The sequence below is a fragment of the Rattus rattus genome, chromosome 14, assembly GCF_011064425.1.
Source record: "Rattus rattus isolate New Zealand chromosome 14, Rrattus_CSIRO_v1, whole genome shotgun sequence".
In the NCBI taxonomy this organism is placed as follows: domain Eukaryota; kingdom Metazoa; phylum Chordata; class Mammalia; order Rodentia; family Muridae; genus Rattus; species Rattus rattus.
In genome coordinates, this window is record NC_046167.1 from 18,465,620 (window position 1) to 18,491,438 (window position 25,819).

General features: G+C 39.8%; 1 protein-coding gene and 1 long non-coding RNA gene across 2 annotated transcripts; one reads left to right on the top strand and one right to left on the bottom strand.

Moving 5' to 3' along the window:
- The first annotated feature begins 1,929 nt into the window (after nucleotides 1-1,929).
- On the top strand, nucleotides 1,930-18,794 carry LOC116883953 (aldo-keto reductase family 1 member C13-like). The gene is made up of 8 exons (XM_032885199.1): nucleotides 1,930-2,087; nucleotides 4,444-4,611; nucleotides 5,011-5,127; nucleotides 6,419-6,496; nucleotides 6,985-7,107; nucleotides 7,800-7,909; nucleotides 8,477-8,642; nucleotides 18,708-18,794. Exons 1-8 carry the CDS (start codon nucleotides 2,004-2,006, stop codon nucleotides 18,792-18,794), a joined length of 933 nt encoding a protein of 310 aa, XP_032741090.1. The 5' UTR covers nucleotides 1,930-2,003.
- On the bottom strand, nucleotides 10,171-13,157 carry LOC116883840. Its single transcript, XR_004385796.1, has 3 exons — nucleotides 13,017-13,157; nucleotides 11,736-12,145; nucleotides 10,171-11,214 (listed from the first exon to the last, which is right to left on the bottom strand). It is a non-coding gene; the product is annotated as an uncharacterized LOC116883840 (long non-coding RNA).
- Nucleotides 18,795-25,819: the final 7,025 nt, after the last annotated feature.

Here is a 25,819-nt window from a genome sequence, read left to right on the forward strand (position 1 = left end):
GAATCTATCTCATTAATATGTTAAATTTATTCTCCCACTCTAAATCTGATCATTGAAAATTTGATCATTTTCACATTAGACCTTTTATGAATGTTGAACAAGGACATAAACTATTGATCTGCATTTTAACATCTTATTTATAGTTATCTAAAATTAGGGACTGGAGAAATGGCCCAGTGGTTGAGTGATTGCTTGAAGTCATGGGACCAGTGTCTGTATCCCAGCAACCATATACATATAAAAAGCTAGGTTTCACATGAATGTGGGTTACTACATCCTCAAGTGGTTGTACACATTCTTCTGGTACACCCAGCATATATACAAAAGTATTTAAAATTTGGAACAAATATTGTAAACTGACCTAAGAAATAAATGTGTTAGTAATGTTTAAGTCATGTTGCATGTTGCAAAATAAATAAATCCAGTAGCTGCTAATCCTTTATCAACCACTAAGCACTAGTCTGTGCTATCCCCTTTACATATGTATTTCAGGATTACAATTGTGACAATGACAATAGAAAAAATTTACAGTGAGAAATTTAAAAAAGATCAACCATTTCAATTTTAATTGTTGGCCTCTTTTTGTTAAATAAAATTCTGAGAACACTAAATTCAGTTCATGAGATATTTTTCCCATTAATTAATTAATTTATTCACTTTATACCCTGATCGCCACTGTTCCTTGTCTCCCCTTACACTGTTTCCTCCACTCCCATTCTCTTCTGGGGGAGGTATCCTGGTTATTCCCTTACCCTGGCACATCAAGTTTCTTCAGTGTTAGGTACATCCTCTCCCATGAGGCTAGACAAGGTAGCAGAGTTAGCAGAACAGACTCTACAGACAGGCAACAGTTTTAAGGAAAGCCCTCCACTTCAGTTATTGGGGAACCCACATGAAACCCAAGCTGTGCTTCTACTACGTGTGTGTGTGTGTGTGTGTGTGTGTGTGTGTGTGTGTGTGTGTGTGTGTGTGTGTGTGTGTGTGAGGGGCTGTGCAAGGTAGAGCCTGAGTATGCTCTTTGGTTGATAGTTCAGTCTCTGAGAGCCCCCAAAGGTCCACTTTAGTTGACTCTATTGGTCTTCCTATAGGGTTTCTACCCTCTTCAGGGCTCTCAATCCTTCCCTCAACTCTTCCATAAGATTCCCTGAGCTCTATTCAATGTTTGGCTATGGGTCTCTGCGCCTGTTTTAGTCAGATGCTGGATGGAGCCTCTCAGAGGACAGCTACGCTAGCCCTCTGTCTGCAACCATAACAAAACATCATAAATAGTGTCAAGGATTGATGCTTGTCCATGGGATGGGACTCAAGTTGGGCTGGGTATTGGTTGGCCAGCCCCTCAGGTTTTGCTCCATCTTTATCCCTGCATTTCTTGTAAACAGGACAAATTTTGGGTCGAAATATGTGTGGGTGGTTTGTGTCCTTGTCACTTTAAGTTCTCAGTTGTGGCTTTCTATGTTCTTCATGTTTATATAGCATGCAGTACCTCATTATTTTCAGTGATGCATGATCAAGTAGAGGCTTCATCATGGCCAAATGAAAATGAGTGTCTTCAGTTTAAAATTATTCAACCAATCTCTTCTCTAATAATATATAATATATGAAATAAAGAGGAGAAAAACCACAGAAAGCAAATGCTTTATCATTATATAGTACATTATTTGAAGTTCATCCTTCATATGAGAATAAGTGACTTCTTACATGTGGAATACTGCTTTAAATTTCTGACTCCTCTCTTCTGTTGGCTATTAGACAGACAATCGCAGTATTCAAACAGTAGGCATACAACAGTACTGTTAACCATTAGCCAGACAGTAGCACTGATTAATCATTAGCTATGGAATAAAGATGGTTAAACATTAGCCAGTGAGCAGGCATGGCTAACTTCCAGAAAGGTCGTGTCACTTGTTAAGCATTAGACAGGAAGTTGATATATGACGTTTATCCACTTCCCCTTCAGGGCACCAGAAGATTCAGGACACGCTTAGCCAGGGGAGGGAGAGACAATGAGCTCCAAACAGCACTGTGTCAAACTAAATGATGGCCACTTCATTCCTGCCCTGGGCTTTGGCACCTATAAACCCAAGGAGGTAAGAATACAGGACTCTCAGTATCTCCAGGTTAAAGCTAAGCCATTTACAAGAGAGGAGATACTTAGGTTTGCTCTGCATCATGTCTGATTGTGTCCCGACTTGTTGATTATTCTTGTTAAATAGAGCTTACAGCAAGAGCTGCGATTGGTGGCTGTGGGTAGGAGACTGAGCTGGCTCCCTAGGTAGGGAGCATCAGGATTTAGGCAGAAGAACAGGATCTATATTCATGCCTGCTCTTCTCTAAGGAAAGATCCCTGCTCCTGGTGAGTCAGCTTAATGGGGAACAAAGGGAAGGCCAAACTCTTTTTTTTTTTGTTGTTGTTGTTGTTGTTTTTTTTTCTTTTTTTCGGAGCTGGGGACCGAACCCAGGGCCTTGCGCTTGCTAGGCAAGCACTCTACCACTGAGCTAAATCCCCAACCCCAAGGCCAAACTCTTAAAACATTTTCTCTGATGGTGCGTTCTAGTTCAGCATATAATGGAGGTACAGGGTACATGCCTCAGTGGCATTGGGACATTAGTTATAATTCAGTCAGTGACCTCAAGGACAGGAAGAAAGTTTGTTTTTCTTCCATGTTATTTTGGCTGTGAGCTAGGGAATTTGGGTTTGGCAGGATGTGGCTGTGTTTTTTTCCTTGGATTTACTTTTCTATCCTTGGCCTGCCTGTGAGTTTACTGTTCTCATTTGGGGCCTGCCTGCTCTAAGAGTGAACTTGGCTGTGAGCTCTGGGCTTAAAGGGACAGACCCATGACCTAACAATTCCAGACACTATGATTTTCCTATGCCCATGTTTCACAGCTTCATAGAAAGTCACCAGATTGCCTATCAGCATTCTTGGCTACAGTATCACAGGGGAGTCTCTGTTTTGTCCACAATTTATGACACCATTTTTCATTGCAAAAAGGCAAGAGGCTGGAAATGAACATGTATCTCAGGGTGGCTTCCTGTAGATCAGTGGTTCTCAAGTGTGGGTTGCAAACCCTTTGGACTTTCACAGAGGTTGCATATAAGATATCCTCATTATCAGATATTTACCTTATACTACATAATAGTAGCATAATTACAGTCATGAAGTAGAAACAAAATCATTGTGTGACTGGGAATCACCATGACATGGGGAAGTGTTTTAGAGGGTCGCAGCATTGGAAGGTTGGGAACTGCTGCTTTAGACGAATGCATGAAGCAAATGTTTGAGAAATACTTTGGTTTGTTTTGGTGTAAATATCAGCATCTCACAGTTCAGGTTCTGCCAGGGCTAAGTAGGTCTCCAATGTCTAACTCTCAACTGTGGAAGCTTACTGGTATTTATAGTGCATCATTATGATGGAGAGAATGAGGACCTAGTAAAGATAATTGTGAATTATTTGTATTCTTTAGTGTATGGTGGATATAGAGCATGGTTGTCCTCAGTACGAAAAACATCATGGTGGAATGTTTGCTAACCTGAAAGGACTTTTTTATTTTCTAGTCCTCCTTAGACGTTTTAACTGTATGCTAGAGGACTTTCCCCTTGACTTCAAATTTGTCCATCTCCTTCCTGTTAGTCTCCAGAATAATCTGGAGATATAAACAGGATTTGTGAATTTTGCAAAGTTGCACAAAAAAAAAAACAAACAAAAAACAAAAAAAAACCCCCAACCAACCAACCAACCAACCAACCAAACAAACAAACAAACAAAAAAACAGGAACAGGTCAAGGCCACTACTGAAGCCTCAGGCTGATCATTTACAGAATGGCCTTATTCTTGGATACATCAGGGCTGGGTCCAGTAATAGGGGTAGAAACCAAAACTTTAATCACTGTCTTTTATCGTGAAAAGATAACTGTAGAGATTCTTAAAATTATCACAAAAGCTACTCTGATTGACTTTTTAAACCCCTTGTAAGTTTTGTATGATTGTATATGTGTTCATATGCTTGTGAACAATGTATGAGGATGTTAGATATCAAAGCCATCCTCCATTGCTCTCACCTTATATGTGTGAGGCAGGGTCACTCACTGAGTCTGTAAATCACTGAGTTAGCTATGCTGGCAGGCCAGTGAACTCCAGGGCTCACCCTGTTGCTGCCTCCTCAAGCACAGGACTGCAGGCCTTACTCTGATTTTCAAGAGTACTAGGGGTCTCAACTAAGATTCCCATAGTTGTTTGCAAGGGTGTGGCTGACTGAGACATTTCACTTTTATAGAATAGGAAGTAGGAATGAAAGATCAGGGTGCTAGGCTCTTTCTAGTCATCTTAGGATGAGTTTGGAAGACAAAATTCTTTCTAGTATAGTTAACTCCCATCTAGGCTTCCTTTGAGGTGGCTCTCAGAACATGCATCTCTAAATACCTTCTTTGATTCCTCCCCTAGGTTCCCAAGAGTAAGTCGCTTGAGGCGGCACACCTAGCTATAGATGTTGGGTACCGCCACATTGATACGGCCTCTGCATACCAAGTAGAAGAGGAGATAGGACAGGCCATTCAAAGCAAGATTAAAGCTGGGGTTGTAAAGAGAGAAGACATGTTCATCACTACAAAGGTATAGTATGCAAGCATGCAAATTATTGAAATATTGTAAGGCAGCAAAAATTATTTTACTGTATCAGACATTGGTTAAAAATGTCAATTGCATAAATGGGTAAAGGAAAGTAAAGGCAGATTTAATTCTATATGACAATAATTTAGTTATTGGGCATTACTTTATTAGTATTATATTGTTTCTTGAGTAATTTTGTCATTGTTTAATAAATGAGCTAACATTAAGCCCCAAACTATAGCTGAGTTCTCATTGTTAAGGAAGAGTAGAGTAAACACCGAGTTTAAAGGAATGCTTATAACTTTCCTTCAAGTACAAAAAAATTCAGCATTAGGATAAATAACTATGATTATTTGGGTAGTATATTAATCCAGCATAACTTCTCTTCTTCAATATGTGTAGCTTTGGTGGGGTTGCCTTCGAACAGAGATGGTCAGACCTGCTTTGGAAAAATCACTGAAAAACCTTCAACTGGATTATGTTGATCTTTTCCTTATACATAACCCAGTGCCAATAAAGGTAGGGGATTTGTATTGTCAAATGTACATGTCCTTGGATAGGAACAGGGATATCATTTTTATGGGTGGTTGAGATGGGTTTCTACTATAACTTCATAAAAGTTAACTTATATGTTACTCAATTTCTGAGAAGGTTCCCCAAAGGTTTTATTGGATTACAAATTGACATGACAAAGCAATGTCAGAATCACAGATTAAAATGAACTTCCAGGAAAACTTGTATTTACATGTATTTTCCATTTGTATTACTAGGTGTTTGTTTAGCGTTTTCCCCCATTTTTCTCTCTTAGTGGTAAAAGTGGCCTCAATACAGTTTCAGCTTCAAGATCACAGACATTTCATAGCTTCTTAGCATCTTTTCTTACTTAAATCAAATTTGTGTACAGTTCCGATTGACCATTCTTGGCTCACATATCTGTACCTGGGCCCACATTTGTTCATATTCATTACTTATTCTGGGACAGGATTGATATAAATTCTTGTCGTAGGTCAAGGCCGTAGAATGATTGGGTTTCCCAGGTAATATGAAGCCTTTTTTCCCAAAAGAAACAATATAAGTCAACTACAAGGTCAACTTTCATTGCTTGGAAATATTTAGATATAGGGAATACATATCCACATACACACTTACTCAGAAGCTTAGTAACATATAAGTGAGTGTACTTGTATGTGTATGTGTAACAATTAAAGAAATAGAGACTGTGAATATGAGGGATTCAAGGACATATGTAGGCAAATAAAATATGTAGGGTGGGATTGAGAAAGGGAAAGGGAAAGGGGGAATGATTTAACTGTATTACAGTTTCAAAATTAAAATTATTACAAGAAAGAAAATATTTAGTTATTCATCCAGATAATTTAAGTGAATGCAGCAGACCAGGCTTCCAAAGATAATGCAACTCTACGTGCATATCAGTTTTTAACACAGTATACAGACTGATGCCTCACTCACTTATGGCTGCTTATTGTCTTATTTCCAAGACATTCTTTAAAATTTTTAATAAGCATATTTTAGTTTACTGTGAATGGGTGTTTTACCTGTGTGTATTTCTGTTCACTATGTGCATGCCTGGGGCATGTGAAAGCCAGAAGAGGGCACTGGGTCCCATGAGACTGGAATGACAGAGAATTGTGACCAACTATGTAGGTTCTGGAAATTGAACCCAGGTCCTCTGAAAGAGCAGCCAGTGGTCACTGAATGATCTTGCCAGCTGCTCCAAGATAGTCTTCAACACATTACTGTAGACAAGATACATGTTTCGCGAGACTGTTTTAAGTTGCTTCTCTTTCAGTCAAGTGTTGATGAATCTCCATTAGATGAAAAAGGGACATTTATATTGGATACTGTGGATTTCTGTGACACATGGGAGGTGAGTACTTTTCAAAACAACAGTAAAGAAAACAGAGGAAGAGAGAAGCAGATCATCTTTCTTGGTGTGTAGAAGCTCATTTTTACTCATAGATATTTGCTGGAGTGGGAGGGGAAGAATGCATTACTAAAATGTAATTAGGTGACATGGATAAAGGACATGAGGCATAAGGGTATTTTGTCACGTTATGTAGGAATATCCTTGATTTTCTAGTGAAGTTACAGAAATTCTCATCAGTCAATCTTCTGCTTCATTATCATCCTTATCTTGACTTCTTTGGATTTAAATCCACTGATCAACTGGGCAATACACTCCTCCCAGCTTTAGTGCCTGTGATCAACTTAGGGTCTTGTATGCACTGGCAAACTGTTCTGCCACTGAATAATATGTGTAGGTCTGGCTAATTTTTCCTGTAACTGGTCAATATTCTCTTTATATCCATGTAGTCAATCATAGGGATGACCATTTATGCCCCTTCTCCTCACCAGATGTTGGAGAAGTGTAAGGATGCAGGGTTGGTCAAGTCCATTGGGGTGTCCAACTTTAACCACAAGCAGCTGGAGCGACTCCTAAACAAGCCAGGACTGAAGTACAAACCTGTCTGCAACCAGGTGAGGATTTGCTTTCCCTCTCCATCCTGCAGGCTTTTCCTCACTTCTGTACTACTGATGCCCATTTAGTTCCCCTATGTCCAAGTGTCCATCTTGTAGAAAAGAGTTTCTAAGAGCAGCCTCATTGTTTTGAAGCCATGGGAAATTCTGAATTTAACCTTGGACTCTTAGAGTATTGGTGAAAATGGAGATATACTATGGTACCCAACTGATAGACAATTTTAGCATTGGTCCATCAGGCAGAAGTTGAGGGTGGGGAAAGTGAAATTCTCCTTGAAATAAATAGAGTGAGTAGATATGGGATAGTTTATTGAAAAAAAGGGGTGAAGACAAAAATTAGTCAGTGGCCAGGACTCGCATAGAATTTATGCTTCTTGCCATCTTATTGTGGTCCATCCTCAGGATTTTAATAGGCTAAGGAGCTGGCATCTTTACTCAACGATCCTTCTTGCTATCTACTAATCATTTTTTTTTGACACAAAAACTTGCCCAGTCAAATGTTATCAGAAGAATATTCCCAAATTAGTTCTTTCGTATTCAGGAAAAAATTACAACAGTTTGATATTCTTAATTCATTTGTGAAATCACATATAATTTTCTTATTCTACTTTATTGACTTAAGCATTTATATTCATCATTGGACAAGCATTTGATCAAATCTGATATGATATATCCTATTTGTTCTATGGTAGGTTGAATGTCATCTTTATTTGAACCAGAGTAAGCTACTGGATTACTGCAAATCAAAAGACATTGTTCTCGTTGCCTACGGCGCTCTGGGAACCCAGCGATATAAAGAATGGTAATCAGTTACAAACAGTAAATCTGAAGGAGGACTGTTAATTAGTACCTCAGCACTCAGTTCCCAGGGAGATGGGGATCTTTCTTTAGAATAACCTTGTGAAGCAGTATCTTAGTTTCTTTTCCTGTTGCTCTGATAAAATACTCTGACAAAAGCTACTTAAGGGAGAAAGGACTTATGGTTCACAATTCAAGGGCACAGACCATAAAGCCAGGAAGTCAAGGTATCAGGAGCTTGAAACAGGTGACCACTTCTCCTTAGCATCAAGAAGCAAAGAATGATGAACACCAAGACTCACATCACTTTCTCCCTTTATACAGTCTGGGATCCCCTGCTCAGGGGAATGATCCAAGGCAAAATTAATATGTCTTCCCATATCAGTTTTTCATAAGTTTCACCAGAGGCTCATCTTCTAGATGATTCTAGATTTTCTCCAGTTGACGAAGATAGACATAACCATATGTATAACCATCATTCCCAGGCTAGAATGGGCCTCTACTGTGCTTTGAAGTATTGTAATATAACCAAACGCTTGACCTCGTGAGCTAATTCCTCTTTTCCTTCTAGGGTGGACCAGAACTCCCCCGTTCTCTTGGATGATCCAATTCTCTGTGATGTGGCTAAAAAGAACAAGCGAAGCCCTGCCTTGATTGCCCTTCGGTACCTGTTTCAGCGTGGGGTGGTGCCCCTTGCCCAGAGTTTCAAAGAGAATGAGATGAGAGAGAATTTGCAGGTGATGAGCTCTGCTCCTTAGTGTTCTTATACAGTATCTTCCATATTCTTGCTTCCTCCAAATCTATCAAGACATTTCTGATATCAAGCTCATATTTCTACCCTTTCCTAGGCATGTGAGTTTTCAAATGCATTGAGAAATGTTTTGTCTATGACATAAATCCAACATGACTAATCTCCATATATTGAACCATCCCTGCATCCCTAGGATGAAACCTACTTAATCATGGTGAATGATCATTTTGATGTGTTCCTGAATTTGGAATGCAAGAAATTTATTGAGTATTTTTGCACTGATAATCATAAGGGTAATGAGTCTGAAGTTCTCTTTCTTTGTAGGGTTTTTGATATAGATGTAGGCACAATTGTGGCTTCTCAGAAAGAATAGGGTAGTGTTCCTTCTGTTTATGTTTTGTGGAATAATTTGAAGAGCATTGATATTAGGTCTTCTTTGAAAGTCTTTTTTTTTTTTTTTTTTGATGTAAAAGCACGAGGTAGCTTTATTAACGAGATCCCAGGTCTTAGCGGGATCCCGGGTCGACACATATCTCACACAGGAGACAGAGGAATCGACCCCGAGCCTCCAAACTCGGGGGTTTATATAGGGGAGGTTAGGGGGTTTGGCGCGGTTACACACAATTGGCTAATTTCTGGCGCGGCTATAGGTGATTGGCTCATTTAAACATGGCAGTGAGCTTACAGCACAGCAGGAGAGTACGTATTGACTGGAGCGTACAGGATTTTAGAAGCTAGGGGCGTATCAGGGTTTGAAGGACATCTGGTTAAGGTGTGACTCTGAGTAAGCTGGGGGAGGTGCCCTCCTGCCAGATGGTTTGAGTCAGTCCTGATAACTCGGGCTGGTTCCCGCAATCCTTTTCTTTATCTTTATGGTGTGTTAGTCCTAGCGGCAGGGCGGGGCTGCCTGGACTTGCTTTTCACAGTGTTTAGTCCTGAGTCTGAATTTTCTTTTAACTTCATATTTTTAAACCTTAAATCTGTATAATTTTCCTTTCATTTCCCTCTTCTTCTACTAAGTAATTCTAATCTTAGAATTTTGATATCAAGTCTCGTATTTGGTCTCACCAGTTGTCCTAACTGACTGGTACTGTTGTCTCAGAACCATCAACCGCACAGCACCCACTCAATTTTTAACAAAAGCAATTAACCTGTTTGTCACGCAGGGTCCAAAAACTAAAACCAAGAAAATTATTAGTAATGGCCCAGCCATATAGCAGAGAGTAGGGTAGTCATCCAGGGAGACCGTGTGAACCAAGACTCAAACCAACCTTGTTGAGCGTCTCTATCTTTTTGTAGGAGTCAAACCTGTTAATTAGTTTCTCTAACACACATGGACCTATAGTCAGAAGCAGAAGCAAAACTAAGAAGGGTCCCATAAGGGAAAATACCAGAGTAGTCATCCAAGGAGATCTACCAAACCAGCTCTCGAACCATCCCTGATGCGCTTCTCTGTCTGCCTTTTGTCTAACCTTTCTCTAAGTTTATTCATGGAGTCTTTAATTACTCCTGAATGGCAGTTCTGAATTCTCTATAAGCCTTGCATTGCAACAGCAGATGTCCTTGTGCTGCTCTTGCAGCTAGATAGCCTTAGCCCTAAGTAATTCTCAACTCCTTTTTTGTGTCTTACTAAGTCTTTAGCATCAGGATTCCAATCTGGACACTATCTAAACCTACACACCAAGGTCATGACTAGCTTTTAGAACTTCTAAACTTATACAGATTGTGATCCCTGAGGCACATTCCCAAGAAGTGTTAGGAGTACTAATATATTCAATGTTACATCATTTGTAATGGAAATCAAGCCTATCCCCACACCTATCTTGATAGAACCCAGGATAAACATGACTGAATTTCCCTCTAGGTCCCAGCTCTCAGCCCCAACAGCTAGTACACGGCTGGTGAGGGCTGAGAATTGACAGCTGTCAGGGTGGTCAGCAGCACCAGGTACAGTCCTTTCCAGCGAGGCTCGAATGTCTGGGCTCAGTGTAGCTGCAGTCTCCGACCTGGAACTGATGGGATGTCTCAGGGGTCTCCGGGGCATAGGCTGCTGTCAGCTGTGAGCAGATTTCTTTCTGTATCACCTGTAGATCTTTTAGCCTGATATACAAATCATTATGACTATGACATGTTGGTTCAGTAACATCATCTAATACAGTCAGGGGAGCTGAGGTCCCATATAAGATCTCAAAGGGGATAAGGCTGAATCGGTAAGGGATATTTCTTGCTCTGAAGAGAGCAAGAGGGAAGGAGTGTCACCCAGTCTGCGCCAGTCTCCATGGTCAATTTAATTTGGTCAGGGTCTCTCTTAGAGTTTTATTTATTTACTCTACCTGTCCTGAACTTTGAGGTCTGTAAATACAATGTAATTTCCAATCGACCTCTAAATACTTGGCCACACCCTGGCTTACCTTGGCAACAAAAGTAGGGCCGTTGTCTGACCAGATTACCTTGGGCATTCCAGACCTGGGGAAGATTTCTTCCAGTATCTTCTTGATGATTGCAGAGGCCGTCTCTCGTTTGGTGAGGAAAGCCTCTATCTATTCCTGAAAAAGTATCTACAAGCACTAGGAGATACTTGTGATTATATTTTTCTGGTTTTATCTCAGTGAAGTTCACTTCGACTTTTTACTAAACTCTCTAGGTCTCTTTGCCCTGTTTGCTTGCTAAGCATTCACTTATTGACATACCTTATATTTTCTACTGTCTCTCTGGCAAAAATCTTAAAGTCTATTACATACACCTTAACTACTTGGACAAACTTTTTATCTCCTAAATGAGTCCATTTCTGTATTTGGCAAAGTGAGTCTTTTCTTTGTTCTCTGGGGAGTATAGCTTTCCCCTCAAGTGTGCCACTGTCCTTTATCTTTTAAGCAATTTGGGCCTTTTCTTCTGTTGTACATTCTAAGTGAGGCCATCCCTTAGTCCAATCCCAGTTCCCAGTGGCTGTCTCTTGTAGGCCTGTAACCAGGATAGGCTCCTGCATAGCCATTTCCTGAGCCACTTTATCTGCTTTGTTACTGCCCAATGCCACTGAATCTCTTCCCTCCTGATATCCTGAGCAATGAATAGTACTCACAGTTGTTGACTTCACCAGGGCATTCAAGAGATGGCAAAGGCATCTGCGGCACTGATGTACTGGGGGGTTGAGGTTCAGCCATCCCAGATGACATTGTGTTGTCCACCATGGCAGCACTCACTTGTCTCTGACCTTCATTCATGAAGAGGACTGTTCCCGTCTGTAGACAAGGTCCTCGGCTTTCAGCAGGGGTCAATCAGCCAGTCACAGAGGTCCTTCCTCCACCCATGGGCTTCTGACAGTGCTTGACACTCGTGTTGCAGTGGCTCCAGGTCAGGATTGGGCAGCAAGGTGACCAGATTGTCCCCAACCAGTGGAGAATCTAGTCCATGGCAGCTGACTAGTGGTCCCATCTTTTGGGACGTTCTATTCAAAGGCAAAACATCAGCCACTCTATCACAGTTTAAGTCCTGGATTGGGTGATAATTGTTAGTGCCCGGCTGGCAGGAGTGATATGTTCCAGGCAGAACAGGACTAAGCCACACATCTCCCAGCATCAGGTACTGGTGCACTGAGACAGGTCTTAAGCTCCACATTCACAGTCTGCAGATATGCATACACATGGCCTCACCCAGCCATTTCAGCCCACGCAAGCCATTTTGGAGAGCAATTTTCTCATGAGCAAGGGATAGGGGCAGTCAGGGATGACCATGAACTAGGTGGGTGGGTTACCCGGCCCACGCCAAGGTCCACTGTTCTTCGGGCAGTCCATAAGTATTGTTCGTTGCCAGTAGGCCCTTGTACCCAAGGTCTTTGGATACTGGCCCACTGGAGCATAGGAGCACAGAGCATTGGGTCCCTGTATCCATAAAACAACTGGGCAGGCTTCCCTCCTATCTCTGCACATAGCCAGCACTCCAGGACCGAGAGGCTATCCAGTGTCCCCTCTTGTTCTTTCTGGGGCAGTCCCTGACCCTGTGTCTTTTTTTCTTTGCATTAGGCACACTGATCTTTAGCCAGGAATTCTCTTCTGTTGCCAGGTACTGTCTTCCTAGGTTCCCTAACTACTGTGGCCAGTATATGTTCCTCTCTTGTCTTTTATCTCTCTTTAGCTCTCTAGCTTCCTCTTCTTTTTGTCTCCTTTCTTCCCTAGCTTTCTGCTCTTTTTACCTTCTTTTCTCTTTCCAACTTATACTAACTCTCAGCAACTTAGCTTAACCCTTCAAGTTTCTGTAACTTTCTCTTCATATCTTTTCCTTATCTTAGCCAGATTGGTGGGGCATTTTCCAGCCCCTCAGAGACCCACCCTTGGAGCCTGGCGGCAGACCTGGCACTCCCTACCTTCAGGCGTCTGAAGAGAGCAGGCAGAAGTGAGGGCCTTCTATCCGTGTTGGAACCTTCTTTCTGGTCTCCAGTAGGATTCCGTCTTTCCTCAGTGGTAAAGAAGACCTCTAACAGTTACTAACAAGCATCTCAAATGGGATGGTGAGAAAACAAGAGAATCTCGTGAAGAGGGCAAACAGCATTTAGTCACAGAGCTAAACCAGGAGGCCTTCTTGGACCAAAGAGGCCATTGTACAAATAAGCACAAGCTTAGATTTTCCCTCAAGGAGTATCTCTCTTCAGTGTCAGCTCCGTGGCTTTGCCTCTCAAGAGAACCAGCTTCCAAATGACACTAGGCTTTTAGTAACAACTAATAACAAAAGGATGGAGAGATGGTTAGAACCTGGGTGCTAGATACTAAGCAGCTGACAAAAGAATTGTAACCAATTCACCTGGGGGTTATCAGGACCTCAGTAGCAGCCCTTTACCAAACTGTCTCACTGGGTTTAAAAGGGCCCATGGAAAAGAAAACATTAATCCTGACCTTGGCCACCGCCAAAGCCTGAATTCTAAATTTTTTGAAAATGTTTTGACTGGCAAAAACAAAACAAAATTCTTTACAGCTTGTTGTAGGTTCTTTGAAACTATTTTAGGGTCTTCTCTGCCCCCCCAACCTGGGGCATCTCTCCTTGGGGAGGAGGCTCAAGAGAGAAAGATAAAACTCCTGGCAGAAAACAATCTCTCTCAAGCAAATTATTTTCAACTTTTAACTTAAGCACCAACAGGACCAAGTAAAACTCTTTGACGAACAAAGCAAACAGTTTCATGATTTCAAACACAGTCGTCGGTCCAAGATTTTAAACACGGTCGTCAGTCCAAATTCAAACACGAAACAAAAGTCCAAAAGACACTGGACATACCACAGAAAACAATCCAGACAAACAAGACCAAGACAAAGCATCCTATCCACAGATGCCTGGTACCTTCAGTACCTGGCCCAAACTGCAGTTTAACCTTAGCTGCTTCTGGGATACCAAACACAGAAACAGAATACAGACAACAGACACTAACGCATCTAAGCACACTTGTCCGTGCCTATACTTAAATAGGCAGCCGAACGCGACCTCCAAAGTCAAGTCACAGTCAGATCTTTTCGACTGTCCGTTGCCGGGTCCTCCCGACAAAATACGGCTCCTGGAACGTCTCTCACGCGTCCCAGAGCCAGGACCCGACAAAGGCTGGCTCGCGGAACGTCTCTCACGCGTCCCAGAGCCTGCGCAATTGGGGCGTCCCCCTGTGCGCTTTCTAAAAAGGAAAAAAAGAAAGAAAAAAGACTATTCGGAGTAGGAATCCTTCATCTACTCACAGGTGCCTGTTCTACGGGGTGGGAATCCTTCTTCCACCCGTGCACAGGGCAGGAATCCTTCTTCTGCCCAGACAGTGCACTAAGACTCTGGTGCACAGGGCAGGAATCCTTCATCTGCCCAGACAGTGCACTAAGACCTTAAACCGGTACCGAAAAACACAGACTACAGGATTTAATTCACACACACTCACACACAGCGGCCCCTTTCCAGCACTCACACTAACGTACCTCCAAGTGGCATTCAGGGTTCCGGGGGTCACGCTCCGATCCCGGACGAGCCCCCAAATGAAAGAGCGTACCCCAAAATGGGGACTGCGTCTCTCGCTCCGATCGCGGGGTGGGGTGCCCCCAGGAATCACGAGTAGCCATTCTTGATGTAAAAGCACGAGGTAGCTTTATTAACGAGATCCCGGGTCTTAGCGGGATCCCGGGTCGACACGTATCTCACACAGGAGACAGAGGAATCGACTGAAAGTCTTTGATAGAATTCTGCATTAAACCTATCTGGTCCTGGGATTTTTTTGGACACAGTACTACTCGAGGACCTAATATGCCACTCCTCAACATTTACCCAAAAGATGATCCAACATATAACAAGGACACATGCTGTTCATAGCAGCCTTATTTATAATAGCTAGAAGCTGGAAAGAACCCAGATATCTTTCAGCAGAGGAAGGGATACAGAAAATATGGTATAATGTACACAATGGAGCTATTAAAAACAATGACTACATGAAATTCTTAGAAAAATGAATAGAACTAGAAAATATCTTGAGTGAGTTAACTCAGCACAAAAGAATACACATGGTATTCATTCAGTGATAAGTGGATAGGAGCCCAAAAGCTTAGAATACCCAAGAAACAATTCACAGACCATATGAAGCTCAAGAAAAAGGAAGACCAAAATGTGGATGGTTCAGTCCTTCTTAGAAGAGAGCATATAACAGCAACTTGATGGCACACCTAAAAGCTCTAGAACAAATAGAAGCAAATACACCCAGGAGGAGTAGAAGGCAGGAAATAATCAAACTCAGAGCTGAAATCAACCAAGTAGAAACAAAAAGGACTATACAAAGAATCAACAGAATCAAAAGCTGGTTCTTTGAGAAAATCACCAGGAAACATGAACCCTTAGCCAGACTAACGAGAGGACACAGAAAGTGTGTCCAAATTAACAAAATCAGAAATGAAAAGGGAGACAACAACAGAATCAGAGGAAATTCAAAAACTCATCAGATCCTACTACAAAAGCCTGTATTCAACAAAACTTGAAAATCTGGAGGAATGGACAATTTCCTAGACAGATACCAGTTACCGAAGTTAAATCAGGAGCAGATAAACCATTTAAGTAACCCCATAACTCCTAATGAAATAGAAGCTGTCATTAAAAGTCTCCCAACCAAAAAGAGCCCAGGTCCAGATGGGTTCAGTGCAGAATTCTATCAGACATTAACAGAAGATCTCATACCAATACTATCCAAACTATTCCACAAAATTGAAAGAGATGGAGCGCTACCAAATTCCTTGTATGAAGCCACAATTACTCTTAAACCTAAACCACACAATGACCCAACGAAGAAAGAGAACTTCAGACCAATTTCCCTTATGAATATCAACGCAAAAATACTCAATAAAATTCTGGCAAACTGAGTTCAAGAGCACATCAAAACAATCATCCACCATGATCAAGTAGGCTTCATCCAGAGACTGCCCCATCTGGGGATCTCCTATGTAGCCATGAAACCCAGTCACTATTGCTGATGCCAAGAAGTGCTTGCTGTCAGGAGCCTGATATGGCTGTCTCCTGAGAGTCTCTGCCAGAGCCTTAATGATACAGATGAGGATTATTGCAGCTAAGCATTGGACTGAGCACAGGGAGCCCAATGGAGGACTTAGAGAAAGGACTGAAGGAGCTGAAGGGGTTTGCAGCCCCATAGGAATTTCAACTGACCAGAGCCCCCAGAGCTCTCAGGGACTAAACCACCACCCAAAGAGTACACATGTAGGGACCCATGGCTCTAGCCGCATGTGTAGCTGAAGATTGCATTATCTGGCATCAATAGGAGAAGAAGTCCTTGATCCTTTGAAGGTTCATTTACCCAGTGTGGCAGAATGCCAGGGTGTTGTGATAGGTGTGGGAGCATCTTCATAGAAGCGGGGGGGGGGGAGGAAGGGGTATTGGAGGGGGATGAAAAGGGATAACATTTGAAATGTAAATACTAAAATATCCAATAAAACTCCAGCATGACTTGACAGATTCAGTGTTGGCGATGATGTAGAAAGGGGTTTGCATTGTCAACCAAGTACCGTCTAGCCCTTTCCATGAACTTCTTTATTTTCTGAAATGAGGGATCTGGACTCATTAATTTTGATTCTAGAAATTTCTTTTTGTTTACTCTTATTTCCATGCTTGCTCAAATAATCTAATATTCATATACATACATGTATAACACATATGCACACATACATATATACACATGCATATTCATACATGCACACACACATATACCAGTTAATTGCATGTTACTGTCATACTCACTTACCTAGTTTTACTTTTTTAAAAAATGTTAAGGAAGTATCTTTTTTACAGTATAACATATTAGCAGTTACTAAAGGAAGGTTTTTTTTATCTTTATTAACTTGAGTATTTCTTATTTACATTTCGATTATTATTCCCCTTTCTGGTTTCTGGGACAACATCCCCCTAACTCCTCCCTCTCCCCTTCTATATTTGCTTCCCCTCCCCATCCTCCCCCCATTACCGCCCTCCCCCCAACAATCACGTTCACTGGGGGTTCAGTCTTGGCAGGACCAAGGGCTTCCCCTTCCACTGGTGCTCTTACTAGGCTATTCATTGCTACCTATTTGGTTGGAGCCCAGGGTCAGTCCATGTATAGTCCTAAAGGAAGTTTCTCTGGAGAAGTTTAACATATAGAACTCTTATTTACCTTAGTGTCTATTGATTTAAAAACTTGCCTTACTTTAGCCTGAACTTAATGAAACTTATCTGTCTACACTGAGTCCCTTCACATAGCTTCGAGGAACTATTGTGCATATTTTCAGGATGATGAAGCCTCTCAAACTCAGATGACTGACTGAGCTCTTCCGTGGTTTCATATAGACTTCATACAACTGACATGTTTCCCAGAGTTTACTCCAGCACTTACCTCTAAACCAAGGCAATGAGAAACCGTTTATGACAAACACAGAGTTGATCCATCATGAGGTCTGTAAAGTTCAAATGTCCAGTGCAAGTTACACAGCAGCCAGGTTTCAAGGGGTAGGAATAGACACCACATCCGTGGGTGAAGGAGATAGAATACTTCAATGGCGTGCAGACCAAGAACTGTGGATTATAATCAGTCTGCTGCATTTGTAGTCTCAATGGCATGTATTATGTAATTCAGAAGTGGTTGCTGAATTATCTTCTTCCAAGTTTATTTTTGATTTCTTCTCATGAACAAAGAGGACTTACTACAGCCTTCATACTTTTACTTCCTGTTTGAGATCACATCCTTTTGCTTGTTAGACAAATGAGTCTACTTCAGTATTTTACCAAGGGTTTGTTAATTCCCCCTAAACGGTTCTCTAGAATGCAGTTGTGATGAGTTGTGAAATATAAACCAATATATAAATGTAAATTTTAAATAACTCATGTAGAGTAATTACATGAGTGAGTTCTTTTCTCTATTCAATTATTTTATTTACTCTCACCCAGTACCCACATTGTGCTATGTAGTAGATTTATTAGTTTTTAAACTGTTGACAAATTTCCTTGTCCCGATCTCCATCTTTCTCTGTCTCCATATTTTTAAAATACTAAAGGACTTAACAACGTGTATGTTTTAAGATGTGAGCATATATTGAAAATCATTTTAACGATAAAAATGTTTCAAATTTAAATAACATCTTTAAAAGCCAGCTCTCTTGTTCTATATGATTTTGGATAAGTCTTAACTTGCAGAACATCAAAAAAGCATTGTTTACATTTTAATAATTTACAGATGGATTACAGAAATCTAACTCCCCATTCCAGACACTGATTTTTGTGAAGTATTTCCTAAATTTGTTCTTGATTTCTCGGTAACTATGTACCATAGCCTATTTATGATATCGGCTTTTTTTTCCTTCATAAACTACCCTTTAGATTTCCTCTTGTCTGTGATGTTATGAAACTTTAAATTATCTCAAAAGCAATTTCTTTCATTTTTACTTGGTATTGTTTAACCATGAGTGTTTTGGTAAACAACGTTCTTCTTTTTCTGGAACATATTAATTACATTGCCCTTGAGACATAATATGTGAGTCATTCAAATGCTAAAACCTTTGTACTTTTCTGGCAGGTTTTTGAATTTCAGTTGTCTCCTGTGGACATGAAAACACTAGATGGCCTAAACAGAAATTTTCGATACCTTCCACTGGAGTTGTAAGTAATGTTGATGAACACCTCAGCTCAATGTGTTTCAACTCAAAGTTTCTTCCCTCTTCCATTCATGTCGGTTCAGAAACTAAATGACTATTTTTTCTGCAGCATGTTTCTCATGGAGTTAGTTAATATAATATTTGTTTCAAAGTTTCTGAAATGTGGAAATGTCAGCACAAAACACAAAGAAGGTTTTGAAAGTCAGATTTAAAAATAGGAAGCGAACCTTCTGGAAAAAGTTTAAGAGCTTTAATAGCTACCCAAAGATCTTTAGTTTCCCTTCTATGATTATATGATTTGATACTGGATGCAGGTTTATTGCAGAAAATTTGATCAGGCTGTGAATTCCAAGGTTGTGTTGTTTACTGGAAAACACTTACCTTTAATTAAAGAGCTTTCTGCTGATTGTAAACAGGAATTAATAAAGTCAACCATAGGTCAAGAGGCAGAGTAAGCAACCAGTTGAGAGGGAGTTAATCTGAGGGTACTGGGTTCAATTCCTACATTAGGCACCAGATTTTTTTAAACAATATCCCAATCATTCAATTTTACCAGTGAAGACTCAGGAGGCAGAAATGAAGCCTCCTTCTGAGGTGAGGTGAAATTCTGCTAGCTCAAAGAGTCAGAGGAAGCATCCAGCTGACCTTCCTCCTCAGCTGTTGTCTCAAAAGGAAGCGCTCCTCCATGTTGTCTCAGAAAACCCCCTTCAATCTGAATGTCCTTCTCTTCCCTTCTACTTCCTGTGTGTGTTACTCTTTGTTCTTCAGATTCACTCTTAATGTTTTTTTTTTCATGTTCACTCCCTGTCAACTGGTTGCTTGCTCTGTCTCTTAATGTATGGTTGATTTCATCTAATCCTGGTTTCAATAAGCAGAAAGCTCTTGGATTAAAGGTGTGTTTTAGGGCTGTGCTAGAAATAGTTTTTCCCAGGTACATAACGTGATCCAATAGCCTGCAATATAGGTTATAAATGATGATCAGCAAGGAATGCACATATGTATGTATATGTGAATATGTAAATATTTACCCTATCTATCTATCTATCTATCTATCTATCTATCTATCTATCTATCTATCTATCTATCTATCTACCTACCTACCTACCTATCTATCTATCTATCTATCTATCTATCTATCTATCTATCTATCTATCTATCTATCTATCTACTATCTATGTTCTATCTATCTATCTATCATCTACCTACCAATCTATCATCTGTCTGTCTGTCTGTCTGTCTATGTATCATCTATCTACTGCCTACCTACCTGTCTTCTATCTAATGGTTTTGAAAATTTTCATTCTCAGCAGCAAAACATGTGATAATGTTTGAAGGAGAATTAGAAGATCTACAGTATAAAATTGGTGTATATATTATCACCATTATTATTTTTGTTAGTATAGAGCAGAATGAAGGCATAGGAAGAGATATATCTGTTATTGAGTCACTTATAAGTGTTTCTTGCCAAATTTTATTAATTACAAATATTCGTCTCTGCATATTTTGGATTGTTATTCATATAGAGAGGTTTACAAATTTTACTGTTTGTCCCTTGGACATGGGAACCATTTTTTTCCTGACATTCTTTTTCTAACTCAATCTAATACAATACATTGTAGGTGATGGAAGTGAGTGAGTCGTTCATGGATTGCTGAGAGTTGAATGGAAGTGAAAGTGGTGGACATCAATGTATGTGTTAGGATGCTTTAGTGTTGAACTAAATAAAGGAATTAATAAAGTGAACCATAGGTCAAGAGGCAGAGTAAGCAACCAGTAAGATGACATAATTCTTTTCTCCTAAAGTTAGAAAGATTTTCTGGCATTTCTTTCTTTGATTGATACATAAAGGAAACTAAGGGAGATGAATATTTATGAACACTGGTCTTTGTATTTTCTGTTCTAGGTGAAGGGATATATATATATATATATATATATATATATATATATATATGTTATTTGAAAACATTTTTGGTGAAACATTGTAAATGACTTGAGACTCTCTCATCTACACCTAATCAGAGAATGAAATAATTAGCTTTCACCTTGATTGCAGCTGCCTGGGTGTCACATTGTTACATTGCAGATACAAACCATGGGGCTCATGTTTGTCTTCTTCCCTATTTAGTCTTGCTGACCACCCAGAATATCCATTTTCAGAGGAATATTAACATGGGGACTGAATCATGACTTCTGCCTGACATCCCTGTGTGTTGACCATGATGCTGGTGATGTGACTCAGATGCTGGTGGATGGAAATGTCATTTCTGATCAATCTGGGTTGCTTAGTAACTCATATTCAACTGAAGCTTTAGTTAATGAGCTCAAAGAACAGGAACATCATTTTCACGATTCTTTGAAATAAATATAAAATTTTCCTTTAAAATACATTTCTCTGGTTTTGTTGTTTTGTTATTGTTTTGTTTTTCTGAGTTATTATGGTACAAGACTTGTTTTGTTGGTATACTCTGGGTGGTGTTTTCAGATAATGATTCCCATGTTATAGACATTTCAGATTTGGAGTAGGTGGCATTTTCTGTCCAGGTAATGGCTGATAGTGATTATATATCAGTCATTGATCTTTAACAATTCAATAAGAATACACAGCATCTAAGTCTGGAAGGTCAGGCATACTTGACAAGGTTCTCCAACAGTGTAAGGACTCTCTGTAGCTGCTTAGGATTATAGTCTTGGAACTGAAGAGTCAGGAATTCCTGAGATAGGTTAGGCTAAAGAAGGGACATGAGAACTAGCTTAGTAGGATCATTAAAAGTCAGGATGGGGGACTTCAGGGGGAGAGAGTTGATCACACGTATACTTATGATGCCAAGGTTGTAGTTATATAATATAAATATTATAATTATGTAATGTATTTACATTTTACCATACAAGATCAATGTTACATATATAATCCAATTGCATGGTAGAGTTATTCTCAGCATTTTTTTTTAAAAAGAACAGAACCAACATTAATTATAAAATTTTAAAAATACTTACAAAAATTGTGATGGAATGGTATTTAAGAGTTCCTGAGATTTGATGTGTAAAGATGTTAATACAATGTTAGACTAGGAAGCTTCAAGATTTTCCCTATGGAAACATCAGAAAACCATGTGGCCCTGGCTAACTGACATCATCCAGATTCTGGTAATCTGTCAGCTGTCTACACAAACCAAGAAAAGAACCAATACTTAGTTACAATAGGATCCCCAAAGTAGGTAGTTTTACTGTGTTTTATATCCTACATTGAAAACTGCCTTAGTAGTCTTGACATGTAGGTGGCATCAAAAGTTACTATTTGTTTATTTTTTTCCTCAAAGCAGTTACTGCAACTGATGTTAAAGGTCACAATATTTGACAGACCCATCATACCAAACCTATGCTGATACTTTCAGAACAATTTTCTAAATACTTTCTACATACAGGCTAACCTCATAAATATCAGTTAGCATTAGATAGCAAGTCTAGGTTATGATGCTTTATTTAGAAATTTTACAAATTATTTTCTCCAGAATCTTTATGTACCATAGAAAATATATGAAAATAAATTTTATTTTTTTGCATTAGAAAGAATGACTAAAATGATGACCAACAGTTTAGAATGACTAAAATGATGACCAACACTCTTTCTCAATTCTTATAAAATTGACCAAATTTTATTATTTTAGGAGAGCAATAGCTACCCTTTATACACCATAAACTTTCTTATAATAATTATTTTTCTTTTATTGGTTTTTTATTTACATTTCAAATGTAAATTCCCTTTCCCAGTTTCCCAGACAGAAGTCCCCATCCCATTCCTCTCCCCTTCTTCTTTAAGGGTGTTCCCTCTCCCCAACCACCCCACCTTCATGCCCCTCCAACATTCTCCCACATTGGAGTGTCCAGCCTTGGCAGGACCAAGGGCTTTTCCTTCCATTGGTGCCCAACAAGGCCATCCTCTGCTACATATGCAGCTAGAGCCATGGGTCTGTCCATGTATATTTTTGGGTAGTGGTTTAGTTCCTGGGAGCTCTGGTTGGTGGGCATTACTGTTCTTATGGGGTTGCAAGCCCCTTCAGTTCCTTCAATCCTTTCTCTAACTCCTCCAATGGGGACTCTGTTCTCAGTTCAATGGTTTACTGCTACCATTCGCCTGTGTATTTGTCATGTTCTGGCTGAGCCTCTCAGGAGACAGCTCTATCAGGCTCCTTTCAGCATGCACTTCTTGGCTTTATCAATATTGTCTAGTTTTGGTGGCTGTGTATATATGGGCTGGATCCCCAGGTAAGGCAGGCTATGATTGGCCATTCCTTCAGTCTCTACTCCAAACTTTGCCTCCATATCCCCTCCTATGAATATTTTTGTTCCCCTGTTTAAGAAGGAATGAAGCATCTGCACTTTGTATGTCCTTCACTTGAGCTTCATGTGATCTTTGGATTGTATCTTGGGTAATTCGAGCTTTTGGGCTAATATCCACTTATCAGTGAGTGCATAAAATGTATGTTTTTCTGTGATTGGGTTACCTCACTCAGGATATTTTCTAGTTCCATCTATTTGCCTATGAATTTCATGAAGTCATTTTTTTTTGATAGCTGAGTAGTAATCTATTGTGTAGATGTACCATATTTTCTGTATCCTTTCCTGTGTTGAAGGGCATCTGGGTTCTTTCTAGCTTCTGGCTATTATAAATAAGGCTGCTATGAACATAGTGGAACATGTGTCTTTGTTGTATGTTGGATTATCTTTTGGGTATATGCCCAGGAGATGTATAGCTGGGTCCTGAGTTAGCGCAATGTCCAATTTTCTGAGGAACCTCCAGACTGATTTCCAGAGTGGTTGTACCAGCTTACAAATCCACCAAGAATGGAAGGATGTTCCTCTTTCTACACATCCTCGCTAGCATCTGTTGTCACCTGAATTTTGATCTTAGCCATCCTCATTGGAGTGAGGGGGAATCTTAGGGTTGTTTTGATTTGCATTTCTCTGATGACTAACAATGTTGAACATTTCATTAGGTGCTTCGCAACCATTCAATATTCCTTAGCAGAGATTTCTTTGTTTAGCTCTGTACCCCATTTTTAATAGGGTTTTTTGGCTCTCTGGAATCTAACTTCTTGTGTTCTTTGTATATATTGGATATTAGCTCTCTATCAGATGTAGGATTGGTAAAGATCTTTTCCCAATCTGTTGGTTGCCATTTTGTCCTAATGACAGTTTCCTTTGCCTTACAGAGGCCTTGCAGTTTTATGAGGTCCCATTTGTATATTCTTGATCTTAGAGCATAAGTCATTGGTGCTTTTTTCAGGAAATTTTCCCCAGTGCCCTTGTGTTTGAGACTCTTCCCCACTTGTTTTTCTATTAGTTTGTATCTGGTTTTATGTGGTCCTTGAACCACTTGGATTTAAGCTTTGTACAGAGGAATAAGAATGGTTCAATTTGCATTCTTCTACATGCTGACTTCCAGATGAACCAGCACCATATGTTGAAAATGCTATCTTTTTTCCACTGGATGGTTTTAGCACCTTTGTCAAACATCAAGTGACCATAGGTGTGTGGGTTCATTTCTGGGTCTTCAATTCTATTCCGGTGATCTACCTGCATATCTCTGTAGCAATACCATACAGTTTTATCACTATTGCTCTGTAATACAGCTTGAGGTCAGTGATGATGATCCCCCCAGAAGTTCTTTTATTGTTGAGGATAGTTTTCACTATCCTGGGTTTTTTGTAATTTTAAATAAATTTGAAAATTGCTGTTTCTAACTCTATGAATTTGAGTTGGAATTTTGATGGGGATTGCTTTGAATCTGTAGATTTCTTTTGGCAAAATGGTCATTTTTACTATATTAATCCTGCCAATCCATGAGCATGGGAGATCTTTCTATCTTCTGAGATCTTCTTCAATTTCTTTCTTCAGAGACTTGAAGTTCTTGTCATACAGATCTTTCACTTGTTTGATTAGAGTCACACAAAGGGATTTTATGTCATTTGTGGCTACTGTGAAGGTTGTTGTCTCCCTAATTTCTTTCTCAGCCTGTTTATCGTTTGAGTAGAGGAAAGCTAATGATTTGTTTGATACCCAGGCACTTTGCTAAAGTTGATTATTAGGTTTAGTAGTTCTCTAGTGGAAATTTTGGGGTCACTGAAGTATACTATCATATCATCTGCAAATAGTGATATTTTGACTTCTTCCTTTCCAATTTATATCCTGTTGATCTACTTTTGTTTTCTGATTGCTCTGGCCAGGACTTCAAGTACTATATTGAATAATTAGGGAGAGAGTGGGCAGCCTTGTCTAATCCCCAATTTTGTTGGGATTACTTCAACTTTATCTCTATTTAGTTTAATGTTAGCTACTGGTTTGCTGTATATTGCTTTTACTATGTTTAGATATGGCCCTTGAAATCCTGATCTTTCCAGGACTTTTATCATGAAGGGGTGTTTAATTTTGTTTAGTGCTCTCTCAGCATCTGATGAAATGATTATGTGGTTTTTTTCTTTGAGTTTGTTTATATAGTGGATTCCATTGATAGATTTGCAAATATTGAACCATCTCTGCATCCCTGGGATGAAGACTTCTTTTTTTTTCTTTTTTCTTTTTTTTGGAGCTGGGGACAGACCCCAGGGCCTTGCGCTTGCTAGGCAAGTGCTCTACCACTGAGCTAAATCCCCAACCCGGGATGAAGACTTCTTGATCATGTGTTTTGGATTCAGTTTGCAAGAACTTTATTGAGTATTTTTGTGTTGATATTCATAAGGGATACTTGTCTCCAGTCCTCTTTCTTTGTGAGGTCTTTGTGTGGTTTGGGTAAACACATAATTGTGGCTTCATAGAACGAATTTGGTAGGTGCTCTGTCTGTTTTTATTTTGTGGAATAGTTTGGACAGTATTGGTATGAAGTCATCTATGAAGGTCTGAAAGATTTTTGCACTAAGCCCATCTGGTCTTGGGTTCTTTTGTTTGGGAGACTTTTAAAAACTACTTCTATTTATTTAGGCAGTATGGAATTGTTTAGATGGTTTACCTGATCTTGATTTAACTTTGGTACCTGGTT